Genomic DNA, 12,132 nt, shown 5'->3' on the forward strand with positions numbered 1-12,132 from the left:
ACTATGGAGCTTTGACTCCCAAAAAGTGGTGGTCTCAAACATTATGCTAAAGATGACATCATAAATGATATTGCTGATGACAGCCCTTGTGAAAGAGATCTTGAGACGGGCTGCATATAGCCTCTTAATCACTCGAAGCCATAGCGCATGGACCTTGCTATTGCCCAATCAAAGCTCTGTAACACAGAGTGGCTTTTAGCTACTCCTACATCCACTCACACCACTTGTCCATTGGCTATGCCAACATTCTTTCGCAGAATGGTGTGTACATTTTCCATGCTCTGTGCCCATGCTCATTAACTCCAAAGCCAGAAGTCCAAAAGCCTTAGGTCATGACCACCTACTACTGCTACACAGGATGGCATTTCACACCTTTATGTCAATGCTTTCTACTATTAAAGTCCTGAGCATGGTCCCGCAGAGTCGCAGATTATGTAGACCCAGAGCCAGGGGACATATAATCTGACTATACACAGCTAGCTGTCACAGCAGGCAGTGACCTATGACCACACTCTGCACCAACCCCTGTCATTCCTGAATATGCAGAGGATTTCCTTCTTGTAGTGTTTTATTTGAGCCATTGGTTTCTGGTACCCGGTACCAGAACTTAATTGTCAGCACTTGCACTTATGACAGTGTGCCACATGGTGGCGCTATCTGTTTATTTTGAGATGAGCACAACAACAGCTGTTTAAAAATTTAGTATTTATTAATGATGACTAATATCTGCAGTTCTTGTTCTTTGGAGGAGTCTGGAATAGTCTGAATGGTCACACTTGTAGGAGTGTGATGGTTAGTAGTTGTGTTGGTACTGTCATCGGCAGTGCTGGTAGGGTCAATGGGTGGTGCAAGCTGCAGTGGCCCCACAAAGAGAGCCCTGGCACTTCACCAAGCTCTAGATCCGGTTGTAAAGGGCCTTCAGTCATAGCCAGTGTACATTTGGTGCAGGGGCTGGCTTTTGCCCATGCCCTGTGCTCATCTCTCTTACCTGGTGAACCTGCATGACCAAGACGAGAAGATCCTAGGGAAAGGAGAGGGCATTTGACTATTAATTTAGATCCTTTAAATAGTCATCAATAAATATTCCATGATGACACTTTAGAGGGCAGCCTTTATTTATCTAAATGTTTGTGGTAGATTCACCATGCAAAGCCAAATTAAAGCAGAAACAATCCAAACAAATGTTGTCCAGGACCAATTTTAAAGGGCCAAGGCATAGTAATGTACCCAGTACAAACTGGTAAAAGTCAAGAGTTCTGTTGTGGGTTAATGTTAAGGGTAGGGTAAAGAATTAGGCTATGATAAGGTCAATAGCTTAAAGGTACGTTAATACCAACTCCACTTCATGTTGTTTTTGAAACAACAAATCTCGTATATTTTTTGAGGAATGTTGCTGGAAACTGTGATTCAATATCAGCATGTTTTCAGGTGAAACAGAGCACAGTTGACCATTAGGGGTGTCACCAAGATTATACTGCATGTATCACCTTTGCATGGTCCCTGGAAATCCATTTCCATCACTATATCCTTACACAGATCTTGAAAATGGCTGAGGGTATTCAATTCTGATCAGCCAAGCAAATGTGTCACTTATTTTGGAAAAATACCTTAAGAAAGTGGGCAGTGTACAGGTGGTGTTCCACTTAAAGAGCTGAAATAAATTAAAATTACAAGTATAGAAAATACTGAATGTAACTACTTACATCCCAATTGGAAAAAATCCACTGAGAAACAATTTGTCTCTGCATGTCATCAATTGGCATTTTTTGTAGCTAAAACCAACCTCCTTGTTTCAGACCTACCCTCTGCTTATCTTTGCAATTTTTTGACAAAATTTCAAACATGTCGAGGCTCAGCATGAAATATCTATTGAAAGATTTTGTTCATATTTGTAAAATCTACCAATTTTATTAGCAAAGCAAAACAAACGTTCCTGTGTAAAGTGGGATCTAATGATTACCACACTTCTGTCAAAGGCTGGTAAAATATGTTTATTTTGATTTACCATAAAGCATTTAAACAATGGTTTAATCCAACATATGTTGTAAGATTTGATATGTCACACTGATTCTTTGCATTGGCCTAGCTGTCCATTTAAATACTGTTTTAGAAGCATTATAATCTCTTTTCATGTACTAATGAGTTCCATTTGCATTCATACCTGTTTCCTTCATCCATGCAATTATGGACACAGGTTTGTAGAGACAATGATCAGAGAAAGGGATTTTTGATCAACATTGGTGTTGTGATGATAGTACTGTCATAGCCTGGGGGGCCCTCAAATATCCTTATATTCCCTAGATATTGAGAGCTTAGTTGCCACCTGCAAACATTTCTTCAAACTATGCAGGCTAGCCGCTGTTGGGAAGGAAAAGTACTCTACATGATAAGTGACGTTTACGACTGCCCCAGGTGTCCAATGTTATTGTTATCTGGCTCCCTAATTCTGATTTTTTTTGTCGCAGTCCAGCATAGATCAAGCATGTGTGCCATGACATAGGCCTGTCTCATGGACTGCGGCCTTGTTGGACTGTGAGAGGTGTCCAAAACACTTCCCTCATAGTAGTGGTAGGCTTTTGCCTTCATCAATAGTTAAGCAGCATGAGTGCGGTGGTGGCAGCATCGCATGTATTGATCAGTAGGAGTGAACAACTCTTTTTTCCCCTGTGTCTCTGGAGTGTGGCCAACAGGCTCACTCACCTATTTAAAGTTCTGCATCTGTGTGCTTAACTCACCCATGACCTGCATTAGGTAGCTGCAGAGTGCTGGGTAGCGCAGGAGTAGTGACTCTGCACTGGATATATGTGTGCCTAGGAAGGGTGCAGCACAGAAGAAGAGCAGTACAGAAGTAGAGAAGTACTGTGAGGTACATGTGGAATTAGTGCATGTACCAAGTGTATGTAGGTCTATGGGGAATACACTGCATGAAATACGTAGTCCTGTGAATTGTGTGCACAATGAAACCAATCTTCTGGCTGTATGTGTGCTTACAACAAGTACAATACATGAAGGGTGAAGTGTGTGTGTGCTGGTAGCGTGTGATTTCAAATAGCACACATTGGTACAATACAAAGAAGCTACATCACTGAACAGTGCATGCAGGTTAAATGCCTGTGCTGAATATATCTGTGTCTGTACTGGAACAATGCATGGAGGTACCTGTACTGGGGAGTATGTGCTCTGTGAAAGTGCAAGTGTGCCTCTTATGGTACATTAAATGAAGGACCCTGGGTTCAATTTTTTTAAATCCCAGGCCTGCCTGCTGAAGACATGAGTAGTAGAGGGATACCACCAAACAGATTTGTGTATTACTGCATTCCTGTGATCAGGATGGCACATAGTGGAAAAAGGGAGGAAGAGCCCCCCGTTACACTTCAAAAAGTTGCTTTTTGATTAAGTGATAGATCAGAAGGAAGGGGCCTGGACACATCTCATGAAGGAGTCAGGGCTGATAAGGGAATCATAAAGAGTGGGACTGGGAGCATGGGATTAACCTTGTGATGCACATATCACCATGGCTGACATTCATGTTGAACTCTAGTTACTCCTGTGGCCTGCATTATGGGACTTCAGCTTTGGAGTCTTTCCTGCTGTAAAGGACAGCCTTTCAAGGGGAAAGAAGAGGAAGAAAAGTGGACACTTCAAAAGAAGCAGAATGCCAACATAACACTTCAGAAACTAAATCATTCTTGGTGTCTGGGAAAGGACTTTAAGGGGAGGGGATATTGAGACCCCAAACTTTGTCATTTGCCAAGCAGCCAAATGGCCTGTGTGAGAAGTGAAAGCTCTGCACAACCTCTGTCTGTGACAAGGCCTATGGACTGTGGCCTTCTAGTCTCCCTGCTGGGTGAGGGGACATCACTCAGGGAACCCAAGACCATCTGCCCTGCAGCCTGGAGCACAAGCTCCTGTCAGGTTTCCAAGATCAGTGTGCCATTTGAGGATGAGGAGCACATCATAGAGACCAAGGTCCAGTGTGGAGCCCTATCTAGAAGACTCCCTTATTGAGTTGTGATGAAATGTCTGTGTACCAATCAGGTAGTTGCCTGTGTGCAGGAGTGATCTGGTGACCTGTGTATGCCAGGAGAGGGCTGCTGTGGACTGAGTTGTGTAATGAGTGCTGTCCGGGAAGTGCTAAACCCATTCTGTCTCATTGTTGTGATCCTGTATGCCAGTGTGTCCACCATTGAAGTTATTGTTGGCAGAACATTGAGGCTTGTGTTTGTCCCAGTGGCTATCCTGTATGTACCAGAGGATTCTGCGCCTAGGCCAGAAAGTACAGCGGCAATCCCACCTCCCAGAAGAGGCTACAGGTAGCAAAAATGCAATACACTTGGACTGTTGTTCAGGAGGATATTGAGGCTGTGACCAGTAGGTTGAGCCTGTACACCAAGACGTGCCTTTGACTGACCCCTCCTACCAGGGATTGTAAAGGATGCTGCAGAAGACATTACACCCCTTACTTGGCTCCATTTGGGAGCTGGAAAATTGAACCTCTCCGTTGTGTGGGAAAGACTGACTTAAATCATCTTCACGAGTTGGGGGCATCTCCAATCAGTGGGTAAAGCTGTCAGCAACATTCGAGGGAGAGAGCCTGTACCTGCTGGGTGCTAACATGTGTCTGCGAACTGCCCAATCTCTCCAAACCAGTTGAAAACTTGTGAGCACCTATACACAGGGAACTCCCTTCACCACTCAATGCTTCTCTATTGCAGGACTGGATCTGTAGGGCCCCTGAGGTCTCACTACTGTTAACCATGAGGCACCATAGACACTTTTGATTAATTACTAAAGAGTCAAATGAGATCTCTTCAATATGGCCTACTAGTGAGTATTCCCTGAAGGAGTCCACCAGTGAATGGGGAATAACCTTAATCATATCATAAGGAGGAGGATGGAACAGGGATTTGACTAACAAATACCACAGCCCCAACATCAAGGGGATTGTGGCCTTGTTTACAAATGTCATTCCTTTGAGCGTTTAGTGCTAGAAAAATACATTTTTTTCTGATAAAAGCAAGAATTTGAATGGGCATTGATTTACTATTACTCTCTAGTTATGAGTCGTGTTCACTCAACTGTATCTGTACTTCACCATCAAAGGAGCCTTTGACTGCTCCTCTACAGCTACCACTGAGAGTCAAATGCAGATGGGATACTTAGCCCAGTTGTTCAGGATTCATGAAAGGCCATGCCTGGGACATAAGGAGTAAAAGTAACTCCATGGTTGGCCCAGTAACCTGTGTATGCCCCATGGCCTTCTGAAAGCGGTTCGGACAGGATCATATTTATATGCCAGAATATCATGCTCAAACCCATTGCTTTTACAATGCATAAGTGTACATGTGTATAATTCATCAGATGGATTGTTAAATGAAAGGAAGACAGTCTAACCTTAGGGATTATTTCACCACCCCACGATACTAATAGCAGTATGTAGGTGTTCTCCATTTATTATGCAATGTTAGTGCTGCTAGACTTGAATCATTGTATTATACTATCTCCTAGTACTGTCTAGAACATTAGTGCAATATTAGATGAAAAGATTAAAATCTATTCATAGTGCAATATTACTTTTTCAGAAATAATTTTGAGGATAACCTTGGCACTCAGACATTTTGTTTAGATACCTATAAGAACATGATTTATGGTGAACTCATTACTTGTATTTTCTGTTAATTGTGAGTTGGTAAGCAAGACTGGTTGGCTTTTAGAAACTATCTTGACCCTGGCTCCGGAGTCAGAGATTTTTCCAGATTGAGACTAGTGCTATTAAAAATGTGGTACACTGAGGGACTGAATTATACTTTTTTAGCACTGCATTAGAGTCATTATTTGACACAAAAATGGCGCAAACTTACAAAATTCAATTATATTTTGTACATTTGCACCGCTTTTGTGTCAAAAATGACGCAAATGTGGCATGGCACTAAAAAAGTACAAATCAGGCCCTGAATATCAAGACTGCATAGTCTTAAATCAATGCAGAACTCTTTAATCTACTAAAGGACACTCCCTGCCTCTTTAACTCACCCTTATTGGTGCCTTTCTCCTTTTGTGCTGGTTTTTCTGTCTTTCTCTTTTCACTTTGTGTGTTTTTCCCTTTTTTGCTCCCCTTCAATATCTAATGAGGAAAAATAAGTGCCAGTCCCCAAAAATACGTGCCTGGGGCCCTACCAGCAACCATGGGCTCAAGTTAAATACTTGTTGAGACACAACAAAACTTAATAGGGAAAACAATACTCTATGCCTTTGTTAGCCCAATGTTAAATTGAATAGTCATCTAAAAGAGTCGTTGGAATATCTAGATGAATTTCAGAATTCGAACCACCAGACAATTACCAGCAGGAGCTAAGAAACTAAGGCCCATATTTAAGAAAAATGACGCACAACTATGCTAGCGCAGTTGTGTGTCAACAATTTTAGCACAAGCTAACGCCATTCCTTAGAGCCATCTGTGCACCATGTTTATTAAATGAGGCACGATGGTGCTAAGCCTGGCTAGCATCATGAAAACATAATTTTTGGGTCTGCTATCTAGGTGTGCATCGTTTTAGAGTTGGGAGGTAAATATGGGGCTAGGGGGCCAGTGTAATTTTTAGGACGGAAATATCTACCTTGCATCTCATTGTCGCAATGAGATATAAAGAGCGTTGATGCTCCCTAAAAATGGTGTTAACTCCCAAATTTTGATGCTAGGCGGATCTAGCGTCAAAATATAAATATGGAGTTAAGTTAGCGCCACATTAGCGTAAAAAAAAATGATGCTAAAGTGATGTTAATTTTTCATAAATATCGGCCTAAATTGCTATTACATTTTCTCACCAAAAAATTTAAAATTTGAAAACGAGTACCTTAATTATGTAGTTGTTTTACAAAACAAGGGTTCAGACTCACAAATCATCCCAGTGTTAATTTTATACGCTTTCCCAACAAACTTCTGGGAAAGTCATGTGGCAATACAGCATTCAATGCACACTGCACTTTTGCATTTCGAAAAAAAATTGCTGTGTAAAATTCATTTTTTTTCTTGGGGTGTTCTGTTCCCCTTTTCACCCTCGAAACGTAATTAATTGACTAGTGTAGCTCAATGGTATTTGGGTGGGAAGTGAGGAGTTTGTGAAAGTTCACAAACTGATGTATTTGTGAGCATTCAAAGACTTGCAAAGCTAACCAGTTTCTGTAATGCTAATTACCAAGCCACAGTATGTGCCAAAGTAATTGTACGCTGCGTGGAGTACAATAATGCAGACGTAAGTAAATTTATGTGTGCTAGGTATCCTTCCAGTGGTGTAACAATGGCCCTCACAGCCCTCGTGGTGTGGGGAAAGGAGGTGGAGGAATGGGGCAGGTGGTCAACCTCCAGGGTGCCCCCCCAGCACAGTACCCTGCCCTGAGAGCTTGTGATGGAGTCCGGAGGGAGGGGGGTCTGTCCATGTACTGTCCAAAAAACACTCTCCATTTCTTCAGCTGAAAATGTCTTGCATTATAAGAACAACTCCCACACAAGAGCCAGATTACATAATCTGTGTATACGTTCTAAAGTAGAGCACATTTTGCACTTGCTCCAGAGAATTTGAGCAGAAATTCCTCCCGTTCGTATTACTGTAAGAATTTTTACGGGGGTGGAAGGGCTGGGAGAGAGCTGAATCTGACTTATTTTTTGGAATGTTTAAATAATATTTTCACTTTTCAAAGATTAAAATCAGTGTGAGATAAATCAGTTTCATATCACCAATGTACCAGAAAAAGTGTCAATTACTTTTTTACATTTAACATTGTCTTCTTGTGTTGCATTGTTATCTTTCTTGATGCAGCATAATGCATAAACATGTCATAAACATGTTTATGATTCTGTTTATGACTGAAATTAAATATATTTTCTAGATTCTCTAATGTGCAAGTGGAAAAAATAATCGGTGGAAACTCCCACCTTGCTTCATTTTTGCACCATAACAACGTGCTTATCACTGTCTTGAGGGCAAAAACTAGACAAGGAGAAAGTCAGCATCCCCATGCAATTTAAACAACAGAGCACTTCCGTCTTCTGAAAAGTCATGACTGTGTTTTTGTTCAACACATTTTGAATATTGCTCTTTGTGCTTGAAACAAAGGCCCTCTAAAGCATGACCAATGCACTCTCCTTCAACTACTCAAACCATGTTTCCAAAACAAGGACCATAGTTCATAAACAACAAAGCACAACCATTTGTAGAATGATATATACCTAAGGCATCTAAGAATTGTGAGAAATCAAAAGACAGAATGTTAAGAAAATGCATCTAAAGACTAATAAAGTGTAATAAAAATATACTGAATAGGAAAATGACATACGTAAGCTATACAAATGCGTTTGAAAGGAAAAAAGCAAGTTTGATGCTCAGTGAGGGACAGCTATGAATAACAGTGTACATAGAATCCATGCTGCTTTTGTGCAAGACTTGCTCCTTTTGATTGTTATCTATTGCTGACATAGGGCCTAATTTACCAGGCTTTGGGCGCACGGTGTGCAGCAACTGCCTTGTTCCACCGGGAAAGGGCAGAAATACACCATTTCTACTAGATATGGTGCATTTCTGTCCTCTCCCCCTGCGCTGGTGCACAAACTGGTGCCATGTGCCAATGCAGGGACCCTTGCACCATAGTGCTAGGATGCCTGCGTTGCGGGAATGATTGATTTTGTGCAGGAAGGGTCACCGTCCTGCTCAAAAACAATTGCAAGAGGTATTTTCCTCTTTCTATGTGTGCTGCAGAATGCATAGAAAGAGGAGTAAATATTAGGAAATAAATATGCCCTGAGGGGGCATAGGAATCTGATGCATTCCCAGACTTGTAAATCCGGTAATGCTTCAGATTCCTTCTGGTTCAATGGGTGTTGCAAGGGAACACCCCAAACAACACACATAGAATGCCCCTTTCACACTTGGGTCAATATTTACAGGGTCATGAAAAGCCACGCAAGGCAGTTTGCGTGGCCTTGTAAATATGTGCTGGTACACTGCGCCACTAGATATGTGCTGGTATACTGCACCACGAGAGTGTCAAAAAATTATGCTCCCGGGGTGCAGTGTGCCACTAGGGCCTCTTAAATGAGACCCCTAGTTTGCCACAGTGGACTACTAAGATGACAAATGACGAACAACACTGATAACTTTACACTGTTCTTTGTCGCTTAAAATGTTTTGGAAGGAACAGTCTCATCGAAGCCAAGGAGAATGTATCAGTCTGCATTTGCAAAGTTTACAAATTCATTGGCAGATTCACTGAACAGTTCAAATCCTATGAAATATCTGAGTCATTGACAAGTTATGGGAGTCGAGGACTGTACCCTCCAAGTTGCAACGAATGATGGCATTGTTTCAACAAATGTCAAGATATATATATATGGAAGAAAAGCTAGACATAAGTGTAAAGCCTTTTTCTCTGAATACAAACAGACCGGTTAATTTGGATATATGCAGTATCTGCTATTCTTGCACTTATCCAATTATGAGCTTTGTAATACAGTCAGGGGAAAATGTAGCCCTTTATTTACTGGAAAAAAATGCAGATTTTGTTGGAGCAAGCACCTAAGTACGTGTTACGACCCTCAAAACTCACAAACTAGTGGTGAATATCCCACCGACTCAGTAGAGGTGGATTTTTATACTGGCCACTGATAATGAGGGCCTAAGCGTCTGGTTAGTCCACTGGGATTGGTAATGTTACACATTTAAGTGAGGTTTTATCTCATAATTGAGAGCTCCATGGCAATCCTACCTTTCTCACAGCCGTCTTCATCACTGTTATCCACACAGTCGTAGATTCCATCACACAGCCATCGGATGGGAATACAATGAGCTTTGTTTCTGCATCGAAACTGATCCTCCTTACATTCTGATATGCACTCCAACTGTATAAATACAATGTTTACATAAACTGTGGGTATATGCTAAAAACCATGTTAAGTGAGAATTTTACACATTCAATAAGGTGTTGAAAAGACAATGTTTAAATTTCTGCAGCTGAGGGAATTGAGCGACAGTAATAATAGCAAAAATGAACAAATATAGAGTTAACATAATCTGACAAAAAACTTAATAATTTCCCTGATTCAAGTGACAAACGACATTTATTACACGTAGAGCATCAACAAGGTTTGAATATTTTGCACATTTTTGTGTACCCCCCAATACCAACAGCATTACTATACCCACTATAGATCCATAATTTTCTCACCAAAGCCTATATGGCCTCCAGTGTTTACGCTACACATCCTAATTTACAATGAAATACCCTGCACATAATAACATATCATAGTAAAGAATAAAACTCTACATTAGTCACTGCATACACTGGGCATTAAACTATAATGCCTTCATTGCAAGCAGGATTGTTTTGTGCAGGAACGGGTGTCTTCATGCACAGAAACAATCATCAGAGGCATTTTCCTCTAAGTGTGATGCAGAATGCAGCACACTTTGAAAGAGGAAACAACAAGGTGAAGGGAAGCCATAGTATTTTCATGCACTCCCAGGTTTACCAGTGTTGGTAAATCTGGGAATGCATCAGAATCCCTGGATGGGTACGTGGGAACACCCACTCTCCTTTCATGGAATGCCTCCCTCGGGTGGAGCAATGCATGCCAGCAATATGTGCTGCTTTGCATTACTCCAGATTCATGAAACCACTCAGAGCCAAGAAAGGTGGCCTTGCATGACTTGAAAATCTGACGTAGGTTTTGTGTTGCCCCTGCACCCCCTTTTATGGTGCAAAAGTGATGCAAACCTTGACAAGTATGCCCCTCAGTGAACACAGCTGTGTGCTGCTTTCTCCCTCTTTTTGATGCCTTCTGTTAGAAATGGGGTCTTTGGTTGACAGTCAGGTTACCCCTTGTTCAAGCAAGGACCCTCACTCTAGTCAGGGTAAAAGAGAATCACCCTCAGCTAACCCCTGCTTACCCCTTTGGTAGCTTGGCAGAGCAGTAGGCTTAACCTCAGACTTCTAGGTGTAAAGTATTTGTACCAACACACACAGTAACTTAATGAAAACACTACAAAATGACACAACAGCAGTTTAGAAAAATAGGTAATATTTATCTAAACAAAACAAGACCAAAACGACAAAAATCCGACATACACAAGTCAAGTTATGAATTTTTAAAGATTAAACTCAAAAATAGAGTTTAGAAACAAAAATGCTTTGATGAGGTGTTAACATGGCGTCGTGACAAAGTTGTTCCCAACAAGCCGACACCAGCGGCGCCGGACATGGAGTCGTGTAGACCCCCAAGTACAGTACCTTTGGTGAAGAGTGAAAACAAGCCAATGCGCGAAGTCGGGAGTCGCGGCGTCTGTGCGAAACATAGAATCTGTGCACTTTGAGCGGTGTTGGTCACGATGTGGTGCGGCGACTTCCACAGAGTCGCGGACTTCAGCGGGGCTGCTGCGGCGTCGGGCCTGCGAAGAGCGTCGCGTTCCAGCGAAGGTCACGGCGTCAGGTGCAGGCAGGGTTACCGGATTCAGCAGCGGCATCGGTCCGGAGTCGCCTGAAGTCGATTTCCTTGGATTTCCACCAGCTTTCCTTTCAAGGGCCCAGGAACTGGATAGGGCACCACTTGTCAGAGCAGGAGTCTCTCCAGAGACTCCAGGTGCTGGCAGAAAGAAGTCTTTGCTGTCCCTGAGACTTCAAACAACAGGAGGCAAGCTCTAACTCAAGCCCTTGGAGATTTCTTCACAAGATGGAAGGCACACAAAGTCCAGTCTTTGCCCTCTTACTCTGGCAGAAGCAGAAATGCAGGAAAGCTCCACAAAGCACAGTCACAGGCAGGGCAGCACTTCTTCCTCAGCTATCAGCTCTTCTCCAGGCAGAGGTTCCTCTTGGTTCCAGAAGTGTTTCTAAAGTCTGTAGATTTGAGTGCCCTTCTTATACCCATTTTAGTCTTTGAAGTCACCTTTCTTCAAAGGGGACTCATACCTACTTGTGAAATCCTGCCTTGCCCAGGCAAGGCCTCAGACACACACCAGGGGGTTGGAGTCTGCATTGTCAGAGGCAGTCACAGTGCCGTTCAGATGAGAGTGACCACTCCACCCCTCCCTTCTAGCAGAGATGGCTAATCAGGAAATGCAGGTTACACCCCAGCTCCCTTTGTGT

General features: G+C 42.3%; 1 protein-coding gene across 1 annotated transcript in view; it reads right to left on the minus strand.

Annotated features, from left to right (window-relative positions):
• Positions 1–12,132, minus strand: part of LRP1B (LDL receptor related protein 1B) — a 4,500,992-nt gene that overhangs the window by 468,478 nt on the left and 4,020,382 nt on the right. The window contains exon 72 of the mRNA XM_069225083.1: positions 9,760–9,892. Coding sequence (XP_069081184.1) covers positions 9,760–9,892 — 133 coding nt within the window. The remainder of the gene's footprint in view (positions 1–9,759; positions 9,893–12,132) is intronic.

This window comes from Pleurodeles waltl, chromosome 3_1 (genome assembly GCF_031143425.1).
Source record: "Pleurodeles waltl isolate 20211129_DDA chromosome 3_1, aPleWal1.hap1.20221129, whole genome shotgun sequence".
In the NCBI taxonomy this organism is placed as follows: domain Eukaryota; kingdom Metazoa; phylum Chordata; class Amphibia; order Caudata; family Salamandridae; genus Pleurodeles; species Pleurodeles waltl.